Source organism: Callorhinus ursinus, unplaced genomic scaffold, assembly GCF_003265705.2.
Source record: "Callorhinus ursinus isolate GAN/ISIS: 27379988/994484 unplaced genomic scaffold, GSC_fseal_2.0 scaffold7, whole genome shotgun sequence".
NCBI classification, from domain to species: Eukaryota; Metazoa; Chordata; class Mammalia; order Carnivora; family Otariidae; genus Callorhinus; species Callorhinus ursinus.
Genome location: NW_027397069.1, coordinates 29,380,459 through 29,401,885, shown reverse-complemented (window position 1 = coordinate 29,401,885; position 21,427 = coordinate 29,380,459). Strand labels below are relative to the sequence as shown.

At 38.8% G+C, this 21,427-nt stretch overlaps 1 protein-coding gene across 1 annotated transcript; it reads right to left on the bottom strand.

Moving 5' to 3' along the window:
* Positions 1 to 1,317: 1,317 nt before the first annotated feature.
* On the bottom strand, positions 1,318 to 21,329 carry MZT1 (mitotic spindle organizing protein 1). Its single transcript, XM_025874761.2, has 3 exons — positions 21,110 to 21,329; positions 10,900 to 11,045; positions 1,318 to 3,044 (listed from the first exon to the last, which is right to left on the bottom strand). The coding sequence occupies exons 1-3, from the start codon at positions 21,183 to 21,185 to the stop codon at positions 3,021 to 3,023; spliced, it is 246 nt and encodes an 81-aa protein (XP_025730546.1). The 5' UTR covers positions 21,186 to 21,329; the 3' UTR covers positions 1,318 to 3,020.
* Between the last annotated feature and the right edge of the window lie 98 nt (positions 21,330 to 21,427).

Here is a 21,427-nt window from a genome sequence, read left to right as displayed (position 1 = left end):
AAGATTTTGGCTCTATCTTTGGGAAAGGTGTTAAATTAGCTTCGTCAGTGTATGAATGAAACTCCTATAGATCACATGAGGTAAAAGAGTCCACATGCAAAGTTTGCCTGGAAATCAGACATTTGTTCATGGGCACCTAGTTTGCTCTATCCTAGTTTTATGCATAATTCTTAAATAGTCCTTCACTCTTGACCCAATGGCATGTGTGTGCAAAAATAAACATTTATTGTGTTTCAGGTCTTGGACAAAGTATTTTCCACACACAGTCTGTTTAGTAGGGATGAATTTCCCCAACTTCCAGAGAAGGACACTGGATCTCAGTAGTAACCTGCCCCAAATTGTTGAGCCAGAACCAGAGCCCAGCTACTCAGCAGTGTGGTCTCCTGTGTTTTTCTCTGGTGAGACCAGGCGAACTGCAATTCCACTTCTGGGAACATACCAAAAGGTATCAAAAGCAGGCACTTGAACGGATATTTATATACCAATATTAAAAGCAGCATTATTCACAATAGCCAAAAGACAGAAAGAACCCAAATATTCATTGGGTGAATGGATCAACGTGGTAAATACATGCTATGGAATATTATTCAGCTCTAAAAAGGAATAAAATTCTGATACATGTTATAATATGGATGAATCCTGAAGACATGTTAAGTGAAAAAAGGCACTAAAGGACAAATACTGTATGATTCTACTTATATGAGTTACCTAGAACAGTAAAATTCATAGAAACAAAGGAGAAAAATGTTTACCTAGAAAAATGGGCTGAAGGAAGAGAGTGGGGAGTCACTGTTTATTGGATGATGAAAAAGTTCTAGATAGTAGTGATGGCAGCACAACAGTGTGAATGTTCTTATTGTTACTGATCTGTACGACTTAAAAACGGTTAAAATGGTAAATTTTATGTTGTGTCTATTTTACAATAAAAAATGTGGCTAGTGTGAGGAATTGAATTTTTAAGTGTAATTAATTTAAATATGTTTAAAAACCAATATTTGATTCAGTTATTAGAAAACGTTTAAATATGCTTGAAACATGTATGAAGTTTTGTAATCTCCCACTATGTAAAGAATCTCTTACTTGAAGTAAAGAAAAATAAAATCTCACACATATTTGAAATGCCAACTTTGTTTTCAAGCCTGGGGCAACGTTAATACAGCTATCTCCTTTCACTATCAGGAGAAAACTATCACATTTTACACCTAAGCCTAATTTTACATTGTAAATTATATAGCCTTTAAATATCTTCATTCTAGATACCTGCAGAAACACAAGTTGTGTTCACAAAGCATATATTAAATCAAAAGTACATGCCAATACCACCAAAATGGTTTTATTTTTTGTCACTGACAACATGCATAACACAGCCAACTGTATCACTAGTTTGTTTTGATTTTGTTAAACAGTACCGAAGTATGCATTAAAAATATGTTTACATTTAAATTTAACACTTAAAGAAGTTCTCTTTAAGGCGTTAAACATAACGCCTTCTCAATATATTTTCCTGCTTTGTATCAAACATAAATAACTTAATCTATAAAATCATAAATAAAACTATTAACTCTTGTGGCCTAAGAGTATATACCAACTTTGGAGCTTGACAAAAATGTTGTCTTTATGATTTTATGGGTAACAACATGCAGGACTTGCAGTGATTACTATCAAATAAATGACTTATCACAAGTCGTTATTGTCTCCCAACCGAGTCTGCCAATAATACACCTTCCAGTGTCCTTGGTAAAGATGCTAGGTGCTTACGAAGTCAAAATAATCAAGACTAGATTTTACACAGAAGGTTGTCACTTAATTACTAAGCCTTACTTTGAAGAACAAAAATGCTGCTAAAGAGTAAATACTTGTATTATCATTTAAATGGAAGCTAATAAAATCATATTAAAATCCTATCACTCTTGGGAAAAATATTCCATTCAGATTTTGCTACAGGAACGGAATTAACACTATCCTACGTTTTCTAAAATTTAGTTTGAACCATCACTTTGATTAGTTAAAACTTTCAGGGAAAAAATAATGACACACAAAGTGACCTTGGAAAGGAATACTTATAATTCCTGATACAGAACACTTGATTATTTAGTTTTTGTTTAATGACTGGAAATCTTTAGTCCTTCAGAAAACACCGTATTTGTTGACAGATACTTCCTATTTAGCGATTTATTAGGTAACCAAACTATTTTTACATAATAAAATTAAAGCATTTTGCATGTTGGAAGTATTTCATTATGCACTATTTTTTAGGCCATTTATAGAGTATAAAACTTAGAAAAATATTGTCAATAGTTTCATTAAATTTAAATGACTCAAATGACAATACTTAGCACTATCATTACTTTTAAAATCTAAGTTTCTAAGTTTTATTTTTCGATCAATACAAAAATGATCTGGTTCATACTGTTAACTGCCAGAAAAACTTTCATGTTTAAAAAACTAAATACTCTTTGTTAAAGAAGAGCAGGTTAAAACAAATGGTTTCTGTGCTCTTATAAAAAAGATTCTATGTTGTAATTCTAAATCAAAATTCACAAATGGTGGCTGAAATTCTGTCAACTTTTAGCCCAATACAACACAAATTCACGGTTATTTTGCATAAACAATTCAAAATTAAATTTTATAATGGAAATGTCAACAAGTCATAACTACTACATTACTTCTGATGGGTTCCACTATACTTCAACCAGGCACAGCAGATGTGCACATCTGATAGACAGACTGCTTAGAAAATTAAAGCTATCAGCTATAAATAAGGAATACATAAATATGAACACAGCAATGCCAATGCATTAGAGCTGTTAAAAAAAAGATGTGATGTAAACACATCTGATAGTTCTCTCTGTAAGCCATTTTCCACTGATTTATAAAGCTATGGTTTTATAATTCTTTTAAAAGGGAAAATGTTTCTACACTGCTGCATGCAGTAATTTCATTGTACATTCTTGACTACATAGCAATCTTCAAATCCTCTTGAAGAGCTTGACATATCTCATCAGAATTTCTCCAGAAAGTCAGCTTGTCGTATTTTCAGCAGCCTAGAACAAGAAAGTAAGTTTCATTATAATAAAACCACAAAAAAAGAGACACCATGGAGATATATTTGTCAATACTGCATTGTCATTAACAAACAATTCCTCCTCCACATATCCTGAACCACTTTTATTAGGATAATGCAGTGGGGTTTTTACTTTTTGCAGTACATTAGGACTATTTCTTGAACTGACCGCTAGGCTAACAGTGGAAAATTGTTAAATCATCTTAAATAATACAGTTAAGGTAAAAATATACTGCTACTTGAAAAACTGACCCAACAGACCTTATCCACATACTGTACCCACCTTATCCAGTCTTTATTGGTTTGTCTGTTTCTGCATGTTTCATTATAGTGTGAAAAGGGGATTATGAATGAAAAAGACCTTTCTGTTAGAAAGCAGAGGAAAAAAAGGGCAAAAGGGAATAATGAACACATGGCTAATCCTGCCTCACCTATACCACCAACTATTATACTTTCCCTGATTATTCTGCAGAAATTTCCATGCATCATATAAGTCATCAGTAAATGATTTTGAAACATTTCTTTTTCCTTTTTAAAGATTTATTTATTTATTTTAGAGAGAAAGAGGGTGAGTATGCACACATGCGCTCAGGGAGGGGCAGAGGGAGAGAATCAGGCTCCTTGCTTAGCTTAGTTAGCTTAGTGCAGAGCCAGATGGAGGCTTGACCTCACAACACTGAGATCATGACCTGAGCTGAAATCAAGAGTCAGATGCTTAACTGACTGGGCCACCCAGGTGCCCCTTGATAACATATTTCTAAAAAATAAGGATTTAAATAATTTCTTAATGCCAAATATGAATATGATGATTTTAACTAAGTTTAATTTTAGAAACACACAGTAAACTTTTTTTTTGTTGTTGTTGTTTTAGTTTCTTTATTTCTTTTTTTTTTAATTTTTTATTGTTATGTTAATCACCATATATTACATCATTAGTTTTTGATGCAGTGTTCCATGATTCATTGTTTGTTCATAACACCCAGTGCACCATGCAAAACGTGCCCTCCTCAATACCCATCACCAGGCTAACCCATCCCCCCACCCCCCTACCCTACACACAGTAAACTTTTAAGTCATTTACGTTTCAACTTCTTACCTAAAACCTGCTTTTAAGTTTAGTCTAAGTTCAGAGGCCTTTCACGAAAATCCCTTAACATGCTGGGAAAATTGTAGTTAACTCAATCTGAAACATTCTCTTTGCAATCAGCAGAACCTACCTTGTTTGTCCATATAGCTGGCTATTCTAATTAGCCTTTCATTTCTTTGAGTTTATTATTCACAAGGATTAGAAACTAGTTTGAAAAAAATCTCCCTTGTTCTAAAAGATTTCTTATTTATTTCTACCCTTAAAGGTTCTTACATTAGCTTTAGGTGCATACCTTTAGGCACTCTGTCTTCTTCCTAACCCCATTCTCAGTATCATTTACTTCAAGGAACACGAAATAATATAAACAATTTTAGAATTTGTAAAAAATTAAAGTACCTTAACTGTAATGCAATTTGTCTAGTCCCATTCCATTTTTATACTAATTTTTGAGGTTCTCTTCCAAGAAAAAGACAATGGAACAAGTTTTTTCACCTAAATTAAGCAAGCCATCAATCTTGTATAGCATTCCTGTTATATGAATATAGTACTACTCTGTTTGAAAGGACAGCAATGGCATCCTAAAGAGCTCCAGTTACCAGACTGCCATTAGAGACTCCAAAATTTCATAAGCATTGGCCCTGGGAAAAACCAACTTTAGCAGCCTTGTCTTCCACACTTTGGTGTAAGTTTATTCCCTCCTTCAGGAGGATGGGTGGGGATATAAGACTTATTGAATCCTTTATTTCTACAGCTCCCATGTCCTCATGCCATACAAAACCTTCCTACAGTGAGGAGACACATCACTCCCAAGGTATTAGTGATCATACAGGACAGCTGCAAGAGAAAGGGCAAGGCTTATTAGTGCAAAGTGCATCAATAATAATCCAATTCGAGGCACCTTGGTACTAAAGTAGAAGATACAGGAAGTAGGTTTGCCCAGAATTTCTGAAATCACAATATGTAAATGATTGCTTATAATTAGCCCTGAGGAGGCAATACTAAAGTTCAGTGCTTGGTAGAACCATTCATAAAAATAAAGTCTATTTTACTTGTAAATGCATTCATTAAAAGGTATGGAAACTGAAAAAAAAAAACAAAAAACTGTTTTTAAAAACCGTGCCTTAATTAACAGTCCTACTTATGCTGTGGGAGATAAAAAAACGTGACACATCTACTGATGCGAAGAAACTGACCTGTGTGACACACAACCAACTACTTTTACTGTAAATGATTTAAACAATATACGAATCTGTGAGAAAGTAAAAACAATTAATGAAAAATTGTTGCAACTGTCTACATAGTTAACTAAAGAACAAAAGGAAAAACTGGATGTTTGTAGACCAACAGCTCCTTGCAACATTTCAGGATGTCTTTGATTTATATTTTACACATTCTAAAATAAAGGTAAGTATCATAGAAGGAAATTCTAATCACTAGGATTTCTAGGTAAAGGCAGTAAAACATAACAGGAACAGGTTTTCCTTACTCTATTATTAGTTCTGAAAGAAACAGACAAAAAATAAGAAAGAAATTAAGTAGCAGCAACCACCCAAAAAGGAGAAAACCACCATATGCTTTAAAAGTCTGTAAAGCATGGCCAAGGAAAACCAGGTATGGCTCACAGTGCAGCTCAGAGCTAACCAGCTCCCAATCCCAACCCAACAGCAGCAGGTAAGAGAGTAAGTAGACTTTATAATCTAAAGAGAAGCAACCTGTGAAAGGTTGTTCTTTAATCCATAAAGTTAAATGTAATATTTTTATTTTTAAAGTGGCATGCTACTATCTAGAATGGTGTTCACCAAATATTGCTGATTACCTCTTGGGTGGTTCTGAATGATTTGTTTCCTTCTTTGTATTTTGATATTTAAATATTTTAAAATTATGAGCATTTCTTAATAAAAATTACATAGAGATTTCAAAAATTCCTTTAAAGAAAAAAGTTCTAATTAACATTTTTCTTCTTTGCTAGACACTTTTCAGGATTCTCCTCTCCGCCTAGTTTTAATGAGAAACTGGCATACTGGTTATTGTTTATGGAGAAATATGTTTTAAGAGGCTGTGTGTGTGTGTGTGTGTGTCTGATCTTCCATTCAAAGGGCAATGCTTTCTGATTTTGTTTATCTTAAATATGGATTTTGCCTCCTATATCTCACTATGGTCCACTATTCTCACTATGGAATAACCAGCATGGTCAAAGCTAAAAAAGCAATTCTATCCTAATACCTTGGGTTTATTTTGCCTAAGAAAGTGCTATGCCAAACACTTGTCAGTTCCTCTTGTACCCCGTGGACTAGGTTATTTGTCTCTGGTTCCTTTATGGCACTCAAACTGCATTACAGTATGAAACCTTCATGCTCTTTTGCCTCCCTATTCTGTGTCAAATTCCAACATAAACAACAAAAATTCACACAGTTGTGGATGATGTTTATTAAATAAATTCTCTTCCACTAGAATTTCAGAAATTTACTGATCAAAGACTATGATACTGCATTTTATTTTTAACAGCAGGGTTATGAGAGAATACTAAACCAGGGAATGTTCCCATGCTACAGTCCATTAACTCACTTCTAATCACATTTCACCCTTTCTCAAAAAGCAGGCTCAGATATTTTTTAGAACTTATTGTAGGTGAAAACTTAGTAGGTAACAACTCTGAAGCCAGAGTCCAAGTTCAAATCTCAGCTCAACTACTTCTCAATAAGTCCTTGGGAGAAGCTGGCCACCATAAGCTTCAGTTTCCATAGCAGTAAACTACTAACAGCAGTACCAGTACACATGACTGCTGTGACTCAAAGTACTCATAAACATTAGTTATTCTTACGGTATTATTTTGTTATTTTTCTTTCTGTCATATGAAAGCACAGTTGTGAGTTTAAAAAGAAAGTCTGAATAGTTTTTTTAAAGATTTAAACATCTGACTAAAAGAAATTAGTAACTTACATGCACATTTAACAAAGGGTTCACATTCAGAATATTTATTTAAGACTACCAATACAAAAGGAAAAAGACACCCCAGAAAAAAAAAATGGGCAAACTACTTGAAAAGGAAATGGCCAAAAAAACATGTAAAAACACATTCAACCTCATTGGTTCTAGGAGAAATGCAAATAAAACCACATAAGAAACCCATACACACCCACCAAAATGACTAAAATTAAAAACACAATAAGTATTGGCATATATGTGGAGCAAGGAAGGGAAACTCGTATGCTGCTCATGGAAACAGAAACACAACTACTTTAGAAAAGTTTGGCATTATCTATTCAAGTTGAAGATAAACATATCCTAAAAACCAAGCAACGTGACTTGTAGATATACACCACCCAAAAGAAATGCATGCACATATGCATCATGAGACATGCACAACTAGGCTCATAGCAGCATACTCCTAATAGCTCCACGCTGGAAGCAATCAAATATCCATTCACAGTAGAAAGAATAACTGAATAGTAGTCTATCTGTGCAACAAAGCATGATTATTTCAGTGAATAGGACTGTATTACAGCTACACACAACATAAATGAACCTCCGGGGTGCCTGGGTTCTGCATGTAGAATCTGCTTGACATTCTCTTTCTCCCTCTTCCTCTGTCCCTCCTCCTGCTCCTGCATGCAGTTGCAGGCACTCTTACTCTCACTCAAATAAAGTCTTTTTTTTTTTTTTTAAAGATTTTTTTTATTTGACAGAGAGAGAGAGATAGCGAGAGCAGGAACACAAGCAGGGGGAGTGGAAGAAGGCGAAGCAGGCTTCCCGCTGAGCAGGGAGCCTGATGCGGGGCTCGATCCCAGGGCCCTGGGATCATGACCTGAGCCGAAGGCAGACGCTTAACGACTGAGCCACCCAGGCGCCCCTCAAATAAACTCAAACAAACAAACAAACGAACCTCACAATTCTGATCCTAAATGGAATCTAAAAATAAAAAATGAATAAACAAAAAGCAGAATCAGACCTATAAAAAGAGAAAAAAACTGATGATTTGCAGAGAGGGGGATGGACAAAATGGGTAAAGGGGAGAGGGAGAGATAGGCTTCCTTCCTTAGGCTGTGACTTATTCATTCTGTAACTGGAATAAAAGTCACAGCATAAGCAACAGTCAGTAATATTTTAATAGTGATGTCATGGGACAGACGGCAGCAAATCTGTTGGGGCAGCTGGTGGCTCAGTCAGTTAAGCGTCTGCCTTCAGCTCAGGTCATGATCTCAGGGTCCTGGGATTGAGCCCTGTGTCAGGCTCCCTGCTCAGTGGGGAGCCTGCTTTTCCCTCTACCCCTCCTCTCGCTGGCTCTCTCTAAAAAATAAATAAAAATCTTAAAAACGGGGCGCCTGGGTGGCTCAGTCGTTGGGCGTCTGCCTTCAGCTCAGGTCATGATCCGGGGGTCCTGGGATCGAGCTCCGCATCGGGCTCCCTGCTCGGCCGAGAGCCTGCTTCTCCCACTCCCCCTGCTTGTGTTCCCTCTCTGTCTCTCTCGCTGTCAAATAAATAAATAAAAAATCTTAAAAAAAAAAGTATAAACCTGTCAAGTCACTAAGTTGTACACCTGAAACTGATATAACACTCGTGTGTCAACTATACTCAAAAAAACAAAGAACACCCTCTCAAACATAATGTTAAATGAAGAACCTAGTAAAGACTGCTGTAAGATTCCAGTTTATATCACATTCAAAAATTTTACAAAATTAAACTGCAGTGTTTGAAGACCCATGTTTAGTCAGTAAAACTGTTAAAAATAAGAAAGCTTCTACCATAAAAATCAGGACAGTAGTTACTGGAAGGGGGAGCAGGAGAGGTTAGTGATAGGGGAGCTCAAGGGAACTTGTAGGGCTCAAGCAATGAGAATTGTACAGATATTCTCTTTATGATAAATTTTTGCTCTGGAAATATCTTCTGTTTACCTTTTTGTGTTTAAAGTTTTAAAAAATCTCAGAAACAACCCAAATCACTGGAATTTACTAGAGACTGACTAAATTTGAGATGGGTAAATTACATGTATTATATAGTTTTGTTTTCTCAAAGAAAGAAAAAAGCTAGAGAAAAGTCACTTTGTTCTTGGACAAGTTTTCAGAGGGACTAACTTGAATATCAGTATCTGTGGTGAGTTACTGTTATATAAACATGGAAATAAAATCACCCAAGATTTTAAACCACTGTACACAAGTCAGAAAGGGAATATACCTTTCCTGTTCCCAATGTGAGCAACTAAAAGTGGCGAGTTTGTATTTGAAAAAAGGTGGCCCTTGGGCCCATAGTGGCAGTGCAGCCAACTGGCCTCGGCAATCCCTTCCTCTCAGAGCTGCTGTTTGTCACTCTTCCCTTCTCTTGAAGGAGAAACACATGACCGCAGCTGCCCCAACAGATTTGCTGCCGTCTGGCCAGTTTCCTTCCTGCAGAATCCGGAAGTACAGAATCCCAGCCTTCCTTTATTTTGTCTGGGTCCTTTGCAGTCAAGTCCGAGATGGTGGACTACATTTATGAATCATACACCCAATCTCCTCACCAGAGCCACACTCTGGGCTTCCTCTCCAGAGCATGCTGTCTGGGTAAGGCTCAGAGTTTTCTAAATCAAGTGCTGGCTCCTTTTCGCTTACCAGTTCCTTGATTTCTCATTCCTCTTACATTTTATTATGAGTAGCAAGCAGAAATCTTGCTCCTGCACTTTCCACACTTTGCTAGGAAATTTCCTCAGCTAAATATCCAAGTTCATCACTTACAAGTTTTATTTTTCTTCCAATAATAAAACATAATTCAGTCAGGTGCTGTCACTTTGTAGCAAGGACAACCTTCCCTCCAGTGTTCAATAATATGTTCCTTATGAGATCTCGCCAGAAGCCCCTTTAAAGTCCATTATTTCCAGCAACATTCTGCTCATCATGACATATGTATTCTCTAGGACAATTAAAGCTTTCTCTACTGCTCTCCTCTCCTTTCTGAGCCCTTACCAGAATTGCCTTCAATGTCTATAGTTCCACCAACACTTTCTTCAAGGAAATCTGGGCCCTATTAAGTGTGTAAAATTTTCCAACTTCTACCCATCACCCAATTCCAAAGCCACTTCATGACTTGTAGGTCTTTGTTACAACAGCACCCCACTTTCTAATAGTGAAATCTGTATTAGCTTTCTACGGCTGCCATTACCAGGTACCATAAACTAGGTGGCTTGAAACAACAGAAATTTATTTTCTCATAGTTCTAAAGGCTTGAAGACCAAAATCAAGAAGTCAGAAGGCTCTAGCAGAAGATCCTTGCCTCTCCATAGTTTCTGATGGCTGCCAACAATCCTAGGCCACCACTGCACTCTCTGCCTCCACTGTCACAAGGCAGTGTCTGTGTCTCCACATGGTGTTCTCTTGGTGTTGCTCTGTCCAAATTTCCCTTGTCTTATAAGGACATCAGTCATTAATCCATTATGATCTTATCTCAACCTGATTATACTTACGGATACACAATTTCCAAATAAGGTCACATTCCCAGGTACTGGCCTTGAACTTACCTTTTTGGGCACAGACACAATTTTACTCACAACACAAGGAAAATTCTAAACACAGCTGGAGACTACTGAGAAGAGAAAATGTGGTCCATGATAGTAGCAATTTTGTAACTGAACATATGCTACTGAGATCCCGGTTTTCAGAATTTCTGATGGTGACAAAAGCTAGTTTAATCATATTTAAGTAGGATCTTTCACATAAACTCATTAACCATTTTCTAAACAAAAGCATCTTTCTTTAGAATGAACATACAGACCACTAACCTTTAGTGCTTCAGTGGCCTTGCGAAGTTCCTTAATAACGGACGATAAAGCTTCTGGGTTAATTCCTTGTTCACAAAGCCGAACACAAATAGACAGAGTTTCCATATCTAAGCCAGTATTCAAAATTCTTGAAATTTCCAGCAGAACTGAAAAAGACAGAGAAAACTTCAGAAACAATTACATTAAAAAATGTGTACCCAATACTGTTTTTAATTCATATAATATGCACAGTACCAAAGAACTAGCACAGCATCCCTAGATTTTGAAATTGTCATGCAATACTGTCTTGTTCTTACTTAGCCTAGAACCAGAAATACACTTATACCCTCCCTCCACGTAACTGCTTTTTATACTTTGATTTATATTCCACCACTCATTCAATATCTTAAATATATGCATCATAATCAGGATTTTTCAGAACATTTCCCCATTTTTAGTATGCTTTTACAATGTAATTTAGTCTCATGACATCCCATTTTATGAAAACACCATACATTACTTAACTACTCTACTATTTTAAGAGCTAAGTGGGTCTCATGTTTTCCCCACTGAAATAATCCTATGATAAGCATCTGTACATACTAACTTCATTTTATTTCATTAGGATAAATTCCTAAAAGTGGAACTGCTCAGTAATATACATATTTAAGGCTTTAAAAGTACTTAGAAACTTCTACAATTTGACAGGGTAATCATGTCCATTAACATCTAATAGTAAAAAAATGAAAGCCCATTTTTTAACTTTTATATAGTACTTCATTTTATTGTAGTTTATAAAAGTAGTTGACATAAGAAACACTAGCAAAGAGAAGCAAAGAATATAAATACACTGGCTTCATTAAATTTTGTTTTATGGTGGTTGTTTCCCAGAGCATGTTTAGAATTTGTTAAAGTCAATGGTCAACATGTTATCTATGGCTTCCTGTATTATTTTCCCTTGGCATTACTTAGTTATTCCCCATGCAAAGATTATATAACCACCCACCAGTATTCCCTTCCATCACTTCAAAGTTTATTTCCTGCCTGCCTACAAACATTTAAATACTTAACTCCCTGGAGTTTGGGTTGAAGACAGGATCTAACTTTACCTCCCTGAAATAAGCCCATTTCCTCAATACTATTTATTGAGTGCTCTCTCCTACTGCTCAATTAAGATGCCACCTTTAGGGCGCCTGGGTGGCTCAGTTGGTTGGGCGACTGCCTTTGGCTCAGGTCATGATCCTGGAGTTCCGGGATCGAGTTCTGCATCGGGCTCCCTGCTCAGCAGGGAGTCTGCTTCTCCCTCTGACCCTCCCCCCCTCATGCTCTATCTTATTCCCTCTCTCAAATAAATAAGTAAAATCTTAAAAAAAAAAAAAAAAGATGCCACCTTTATCACATAGTAAATTCCCATTTACCCATTTGTTGCATCTCTTTATCTTATGTCAGAACCACAATTTTAATTACTAACTTTTATCAACATAGAGAAGGTTGAAGACTTTGTTATCTTTCCTTTTCATAACCTCTTTCGTTCTTCCAGTGAACTTAAAAATCTTGATCAAGGAGCACCTGGGTGGCTCAGTTGGTTATGCATCAGACTCTTGACTTAGGTCGGGTTATGATCTCAGGGTTGTGAGATCTAGCCCTGTGTTTCCTCGCTGGGCATGAAGCCTTAAGATTCTGTGTCTCCTTCTCCTTCTGCCCCTCCCCCTGCCTCTTTCCCTCTCTAAAAAACTCTTGATCAATTCCAAATACAAATTCCGTTTGGATTCTGACTTGAATTGCATAAAAACTACAGTATTTTGGGATGAATGGACAAGTTAACAATATTGAGGGTTACATGAAGTCTAACTCCTTCAAAAAACTAACAGTATTCATCATGTTCATGAGATGGGCCCGAAACACCTTTTTGTACCAGACATTCATTTTCATCTCTAGAATTTCAAGGTTTTTTTTTTTTTAAACGTCTTTCGTGCCTATACTTAACTTTTTGAACACATGGAATATAGTTTTAATGTCCTTGTTTGCTAATTGAAACATCTGTGTCAGTTTCAGGTCTATTTCAACTGGCTGAATTTTTCTATCCTGGGTTGTATTTTTCAGCTTTGCATATTTAATAACTTTTAATTAGATGCTGGACATTGTAAATTTTACCCTGTTGGTTGTTATTTTTATATTTCTATACATGTTACTTTTAAAAATATTTTTACACATGTTCTTGGGCTTTGCAATGAGATGCAGTTATCTAAAAAGTTTGATCCTTTTGAGTCTTTTAAGATTTATATAGTCAGGATCAGAGCCCTGTTTGGTGTACGGCTAATTGTTCCTCATCACTGAGGTAAGACCCTCGTGAGTGCTCTACTAAATGCCTCGTGAATTATGAAGTTTTCCATTCTGGCTGGTAGATATAAGCCCTATTTTCAGCCTTCTGTGAGCACGGTGTACTGTTCCCTCTAGTTCTTTTGAATGCCTTTCCTAGCTTTGTGGGTACTTTCCTCACACACGTGCTAATCAATGCTCTGAATACTTGAGGGGGACCTTCCCACCGGTCTCCAGAATTCTCTCTAAACTCTTTCCTCTCACATATTCTGTCCTGCAAACTCTACCTGCTTTGGTCTCCCTGGACTCTAAACTCCTTTTGCTAACTTAGGGGGTCCATACTACCCCACAGTTGCATTGTGGCTGGGAACTCTCTGAAGGTACCAAGAACAGGCAACTATTGGGCTCTCTTCATTTACTGTCTCTGGGATCACTGTCCTTTACTACCCAATGTCCGTTGTTCTGTCTGGGTTGTTTTTGTTTTTTTTTTCTTCCAGGTAGGAGGGTAAATCCAGTTTTTGTTACTCCATCTTGGCTGGAAGCTGACAGCCCTTTCTGTTACATTTCTTCAGTTTTGATATGCCAACATACCAGTATTGCTCTTCAGTTGTATGCAGGCTGCAGTTCATGTTATCCGTTGAATTTATTTCAATAACTCTATTTTAAGATTTCAAATTCCCCCCCATTAATTGCTTGTCCTTATTTCATAGTTAAATGTTTTTTTATTTTTTTATTTTTTTTTTTTAAAGATTTTATTTATTTATTCATGAGAGACAGAGGGAGAGAGAGAGAGAGAGAGAAGCAGAGGGAGAAGCAGGCTCCCAAGGAGCAGGGAGCCCGATGCGGGACTCGATCCCAGGACCCTGGGATCATGACCTGAGCCGAAGGCAGACGCTTAACCATCTGAGCCACCCAGGCGCCCGTTAAATGTTTTTTTATAAAAAATGTTTTTTTATAACCACTCATTTTGTGGCTATTGTTTCTGCCCTTACCTATCTGAAGCTATATTCTTATCTTTGGCCATTTTTGAGATTTGCGTTTCCTGTTTCTTCAAGTATAAGCAAGCACCAAAGGAGAACGGTTAAGGGTCTGCTCTCTACAGCCAAAGTACCTGAGTTCAAATTTTACCTTCATTACTTAGTAGGCAAGGTAACCTTTCTTTTTTTTTTTTTTAAGACTTTATTTATTGTCAGGGAGAAAAAGAGAGAGCAGCAGGCAGAGGGAGAAGTAGGCTCCTGGCTGAGCAGGGAGCCAATGCGGGACTCGATCCCAGGACACTGGGATCATGACATGAGCCAAAGGCAGACACTTAACCGACTGAGCCATGCAGGTGTCCCGCAAGGTAACCTTTCTGCGAAATAGGGGTAATGGTACTTACTTTACAGGATCATTGTGAGAATTACAAGACACACTCAGAATGCTGTGTCCATTGGCATCTAGTGCTCAAAAAAAAGAGCTATTATTACTATCTTCTCTTTTTTCAATTTTCATGTGAGTTGTTTATGTTTTTCATCTACCCGGGGTACTTAGTGATTTCTGACTGGAAGCTCATCTTCAACAGGAGATTTTTCTTGATGTCTTGAACTGGTGAAGCATCCTTGGATGGGTAGTCTCACGCTGGCCTCGGCCCTTTGGAGCAGCCCTAGTGGAAGCATAGTGGCTCCAGAGCCACAGGACACATGGATGATACTTCCCAATCCCTGGCCGTGGCAGATGGCACATTCCTGGCCCCCAGCTTCACTCAGGCAGGGCAGCATGCTTCATCAGGTTCCATTCCCAGTCTCTTGCTGTGGTTCCCATCTGCTCCTCTTTGGGGAAAATCTCTTTCTAACCAGGAGATTTTCCTTTCTTGTTTCTGAACATGGCTGTGCTGATGATTGCATTTTAGTATTATTTCCTGTCATTTTTATATGTTTGGAGCAGAAAGTTTTAGCCAAGTGCTCCATCATCATCAATTCTGGTAGTGAATCACCAATCTCTTTAATTTTTAGTTTTGTCTTCATAATTGCATTCAATTTGCTTTGGTATATTCTAGGTGATCAGTGCAAATATTCTAGAATATTACCTATTTTTATTTTGTAGCCAGCCACCTTAACAAATTCTACTGAAGTTTTTCAGTTAATTCTCTTGTTTTCTAGTTAGATAATCATTTTACCTACAAATAGTAATTTCATGTCCTTCCTAACAGACTTTTCCTTTTCTTATCCTGCATTATTTGCTTAAACTTTCGTATCAGTGGTTAAAAAAAAAAAAATTGAGTGAAAGCAAGTGTTTCTAATTTTATTTGGAATGCTTTTAACACTAGCGTTAAGGATGACGGTAATCTCATATAGCTATCCTTGGCGTGTTAACAATGTACTGTTTTCCTTTGCTAAGACTTTAAAATTAGGGAAAAAGTGCTGTGTCTTATAAATACCTTTTCATCAAACACTGAAATAACCAGGCAGCTTTTTCCCTTTGACATAGTGAGAGAATACATTATATTGACAGACTATATTCATAGCTGAAGAACAGTGAGCTTGGGAAATCCCTACTTTTATAGTAGCAGTTAGCAAACTTGCTCATTATCTGGAAGTAGATGTTACCTCATCCCTCATGTTGTTCATTGTAAATACACCCCTGAGAAACAGCAGGAAGAAAGAGCAGTCAGGGTCTTGCTTTCTTGGCCTACTGAGCAAGAATGTACAGGTATGCTCAGGGCTCACAGGCTGCATCTTCCAACAGTGACACTGCATGACTTCTGACACTAGACTTAAAAAGGTAATATAGCTTCCTCCTGGCTCTCTCTTGAGGCACTCGCCCTTGCAACCCAGCCACCAAGTGGGAAGAAACCCACATGTTCTAGACAATAGCCCCTGCTGCAGGCCTAGCTAACAGGCAGTGTCAACTAGAAGATGTGTGAGTGAGGAAGCTTTGGGATGACTCCAGATTCAGCACTAACTGCTATGCATTAGAGACCCTCAATGAGAATTACCCAGATAAGCCCGGCCAACACCCAGAACTGTGAGAGACAAGTAACTGCTGTTTTATGCCAGTAAGTTTGGGATGGTTTGTTATGCAGCAGCAAATGAAAACACGCACTCTCTGACCCTACTCCAACTCTCCAACAATACCATCATCACCATCACCTGTTGCTAAAAATTCTCCTCTCCAGTTTTCTCTTCACGGTAGACCCCTATCTATTAATTCTCTGCTTATTCCTGACTTCATGCCTTAGTTCATGCTTTTCTCCTCTGCCTTTTCTCTTCTCTCCATGTAACTCCATGCTCTTTTTCAGGTCCATCTCAGGACTAGTATTTCTTTCCTTTAAGCTTTCTTGTAAAATGTATGTTGATCTTTACCTCCTAACTTCATAACCCATCTATAATAAGTACTTCGGTAGTGCCTACTGTATAATTGGTCCTTAGGTGTATTTTGTGCCTACTACACTACTGCTGGAAATATAGTCGTGAAAAAGACAGATATGGTCCCAATCCTCATGGAATTACATCTATGAGACATTGATATTAAAGTAATAACTGATTCTAGTTAAAAGTGAAAGAGGGACAAGAAAAGCATACCTCCAAAACAAATTAGAAGGGCATCTTATATAGTTGTGAAAGATAGTGTTTAGGAAAGACTTGTGTGAAGAAGTGACAAGTAAGCTTACACTTCAAGGGTGAAAAGAAATCAACCTAACTAATGCAGAGGTAGGAAGTGCTAAGAGAGAGTGAAAGAAACAGCTTGTGCAAAAGTTCCTGCACTAAAGAGAACTTGGTAAAGAACCTTTCATAGATCTGAAAGGTTCTTCAGGTGAAGGCAATGTAATTACAGGGGGAGCAGAGGTGTAAAATATGAGAAAAGACAGACATGAACACCCACTAAGGCTCTCTTGAAGATTTCAGAACTTTGGGAAGCTATTAAAAAACATAAAAATGGGAGTATGACAATCAAATTTTCATTTTTAAAAGACTCTGGCTGCATAATAGGGAATGGATCTTGGAAAGAGACAGAACACCCGCGGACAGGGAGTCCAGTTAAGTTACTGCCATCTTGGCATGGACAGGAGAGATCAAGACAAGTAGTTAAATCTGAGACGAAGGAAGAACTGAAAGGGCTTAGTGAAGAACAGAAGTTAGGGGAGGTAAAAGAAAGCAAGAATGATTCCTAAGTCTCTTTCTCCAATGAGTAACTAGACTGATAGCCTAGGGACCATACATTTGTTTCACGGACACTACTTTGTACACTGTGAACTCTCTTAACTCCTCCTTCTAGCCTACTACCTGATATATAATAAAGTAGCACTACACTGAAACCCTCTGGTAAGGAAGAGGTTCATTTTTATCACTATTATAAAGAACATAATTACTAGTAGTAACTGGAGGCATAAGGAAAATTTTAAAATATATGAAAATAAAGCACGAAACTATCAATACAGTATCTAAAATTTCAAAACCTTGAAAAGCAAAAGAGGCAAGTGAGTACACTGGAGGACAGAGAGATAGAAAAGACTAACATTTTAAAGAAGGAATCTGGAAGAGAATGTTGAGGATCTAAAAATGAGAGTAGGGGATACAAGAGCTTATACTAAATCAGGACCAGGATGAGTCAGGTTCCTTTCAATGTGAGCCACAAAGATAAATTACAAAGTCTACCTGCTTCTGAAGTATCATTATCAAAATGCTTTCACTTCACAACAAAATTAAAAATGTTTATAGCCTAGTTCTACAACCCTGAAATCACTCAGATCCATTAAAAAATTAAATTACTGGGGCACCTGGGTGGCTCAGTCAGTTAAGCGTCTGCCTTCAGCTCAGGTCATGATCCCAAGGTCCTAGGATCAAGCCCGGCATCAGGCTCCCTGCTCAGCAGTGTGTCTGATTCTCCCTCTGCCACTCACCCCATTTATGCTTGTGCTCACTTGCTCTCTCTCTCTCTTCCTCTCTCTGAAATAAAATCTTAAAAAAAAAAAAAAAGATTAAATTACTGAGGGCTGATTCTAGTACTGATGGAAGTAGTAAGAAGATGAGGGGAAATAATCTTGAAAGTGCATAGTCAGACTCAAACTTTTGATTCTCATGGCTAGATTTAAATACAGTGAAACCCCACATTAACAAAGTTTCAAATAATAATAATGTTATTTGGGTAATTCAGTCCAGCCCCTTGGGCAAGCTAAAGTTTTATTTCTGGGAATGAATGTGGAGGAACATGGGACTATAAAATGATAACATGAGGCACCTGGATGGCTCAGTTGGTTAAGCGTCTGACTTAGGCTCAGGTCATGATCTCAGGGTTGTGGGATCCAGCGAGAGAAGGGCTCCGCGCTCAGCAGGGAGTCTGCCTCTCCTCTGCACCATCCCGCTAATGTGCGGCTGCACATGTGCTAATAAATAAAATCTTTAAAAAAGAAATAAAATAAAATGACAACATTCAACTTCACATTATATATGACTGTCTTGGACTCCAATTATGGCATGATAGGGATTTTCTGTAAGTTCAGAATTCTAACGGACATGATAGTCCCTAGCTGCCACATTTAACTAACGGTGATTCACTGCCAACCTGGGGCCTTCCTATCTTGAGGTTTGTGCAGTAGAGGAACAGTGTTCTCTATGTCACAAGCCTCTCATTCAATTTTTTAAAAAATCTGTTATTTCTTCACTTTTTCATGTTCTTACACTCAATAATCTTCATTTTACACACACTTCTCTCAGTAAAAATCTTGATGCAACCAATACAATCAGTTCTTATTTGTAAATCATGAGTTCCACCAGAGATAAAATGGGAGTTTCCATCCAAATGGGATTCTATGGCCATATCAATAAGGAACCTAAGCACAGCTAACATAAACTGACAGAAATGAGGCCTCACACTCTCCATTCTGTTAAAAAAAACAAAGAAACACAACAACAACAACAAAAAAACCCACTGGCTTCCAAGCAAAGGTGTAAATCAATACAACCATCACCCACTTTTTGAAAGTTTGTCTTACTCCACTCTGCTGTTACAGAAGACCTACATTAGTAGCTATTTTTGCTTACCAAAAGAAGTCCAAGTTTTCGCTTTTATGAAAAAAGGCAAAAATGAAAATAGCGTTCAGTGTGTTTGCAGAAAGCCATTACAGCACGCAACCCAGCATTTAGAGTGTCACTGCCAAGCTCCTTCCCCAAGAACTACATTCAACATCTCACCATCAAGCTGCGAGAGCTTTGAACTGTGTCTGGGAGCATTTGTGCTTTATCTCTATTTATTTTATGCATCTGTTAAGACAGGTCCTAAGGCATCAGAAAAGCCTAAGAAAGGTTATTTTTTGGGTCTGAGAACATTCAAAAAAATTTTCCATATAAATCAACTGCTTCTTCACTATACACTGTTTCAGCTTTAGGAAAGGTTTCATGGGAATGCTCTGCTTTCAGATACGGGGGAAACCTGTAATGTAGTACATTAAGAAGGAATGAAAAATAGGCTGAATGTGGTGTTCAGAATAAAATCTGGGGCGCCTGGGTGGCTCAGTCGGTTGAACATCCAACTCCTGATTTCGGCTCAGGTCATATCTCAGGGTGGTGGGATGGAGCCCTGCCCCCTAAGCCTGGAGTCTGTCTGTCCCTCTCCCTCTGTTTCTCACCTCTCCTCCCCTCCCCTCGCCCCCACCTCTCAAGTAAGTAAATAAAATCTTTAAAGAATAAGATTCTATTTTTCAGAAAAACAGCAAAATAGATACTTGGTAAATAAAAAATGAGATGCAAATGTTCTAGTAATATAAGTAGGTCTTGAAAAAGAAAGCAGCAACCCTTGCAGAAAAAGCCAGAAGTCTCATTAGAAGTCCCTTAAGGAGTGGCTGAATCAATAAGTGCAGCCTACAGTGAAGTAGACAGGGAGACACAGTGGGGAGGCCGACACTACCGAGTGAGAATTGCAGTTATGTTTCAATAAAGACGGAGACTAATGTCAATATCCCCTGGAAAATGCAAAAAAAAAAAAAAGCAATATTTAACATCCATCAAACACATACAAATGGATGTGAACAAAATGGAGACAAAGGAGTCTGCAAGTGGGCCATACATGCAACATAACACAAAAGTAGTAACAATTATCTTTTGATTCTTCACCTTCGATCTGCCTTTACCTCATCTTAAATATTCACAAGAACCTTAGGAGGAAGTGACCTCATTTTATAGAAAAAGACACAGGCTCAAAGATGTCTAAACTCACCCCCAGGAGTATCAAGTGGCAGACCCGGCATAAGAGAGGGTAACTGCAAGACACTTCGTCTTCTAGCACGTGTGCGCAGGCTCGACGCCCGCGGGCCCCGAGGTACAAAACCGGTAAATACACCTACAGCCTCAGAACAACCGCGTCACCCGCTCCAAGATGAAGTAGAGAAATTCTGAAGACAGGGGCGACCTGCTCACTGGCCGCTTATTTGAAAAACGCCTACTCCAGGGCCAGAGCCAAAGGACAGGGCGGTGACCAAACACACAAGGCCGCTCGCTGTCCGCACGAGGCTTACAGTCTTGAAGACTGTTCCCGCTCAGGACTAGGAGAAAAGGGCGCTCCGCACGCGGCGCGGCAGGGATTGCGGGGGGTGGCAGCGGCACGTGAAGCCGGCCCCACAGGAAAGGACGCCAGCCGCCAGCCGCAGCGGAGGGGCGTGGCGCGCGGGGAGCGGGAGCCCCGCGGGTCCGGCGCGGGAGGCACGAGGCGTGCGCCGGACTGACGTGGGGGCTGGAACGTCGAGCGCGCGACAAACTACGCAAGAGCGAAAAGACAACTCTCAAAGGATGGGATCATCAGCACTATGGCCCTGGCGGGTCCCCTGGGAGGGCCCTCAAAGATGCCCTTTGGGGCAGGAAGTGGACCTAAAGTCCTCCTTGGCTTACCCGTCGCCTGGGGGCCTTGGCTACACGGTAAAGGGGAACAAACGGGCACTCACCGTCCATGGTCTCCCTCACCGCGTTCAGATTCGCCGCCGCTGCCGCCGCCGCCCCGGCACCGCTGCTACTCGCCATGACGGAGGCCGAGGGAGGCGGGAGAAGGGCCTGACCCGGAACTGGAGCGCCTTCCTTTCTCCTGGGCAATCACACCACGCGTCCCCCGCTCACGCCGGGCAGGCTCCGCCCCTCGCGCTCGTCGCCAGCGTGAGGCTGCGTTGATTTAAATTTGGAGCCTCGTTACTCTGCGCGGAATGCGAAGCGAGGAGTTGCCATTCGAATTTACTACGCGGCCTCGATGCGATTGGTTGGTTCGCGGA

Excerpts from the sequence above, each read along its gene's own strand:
- MZT1 (XM_025874761.2), bottom strand. The coding sequence starts at position 21,185 with ATGGCGAGTAGCAGCGGTGCCGGGGCGGCGGCGGCAGCGGCGGCGAAT. Across the intron at positions 11,046-21,109 it reads GGTGAGGGAGACCATGGACG|TTCTGCTGGAAATTTCAAGA; the intron begins GTGAGTGCCCGT and ends TGTCTTTTTCAG. Across the intron at positions 3,045-10,899 it reads AGGCCACTGAAGCACTAAAG|GCTGCTGAAAATACGACAAG; the intron begins GTTAGTGGTCTG and ends TTCTTGTTCTAG.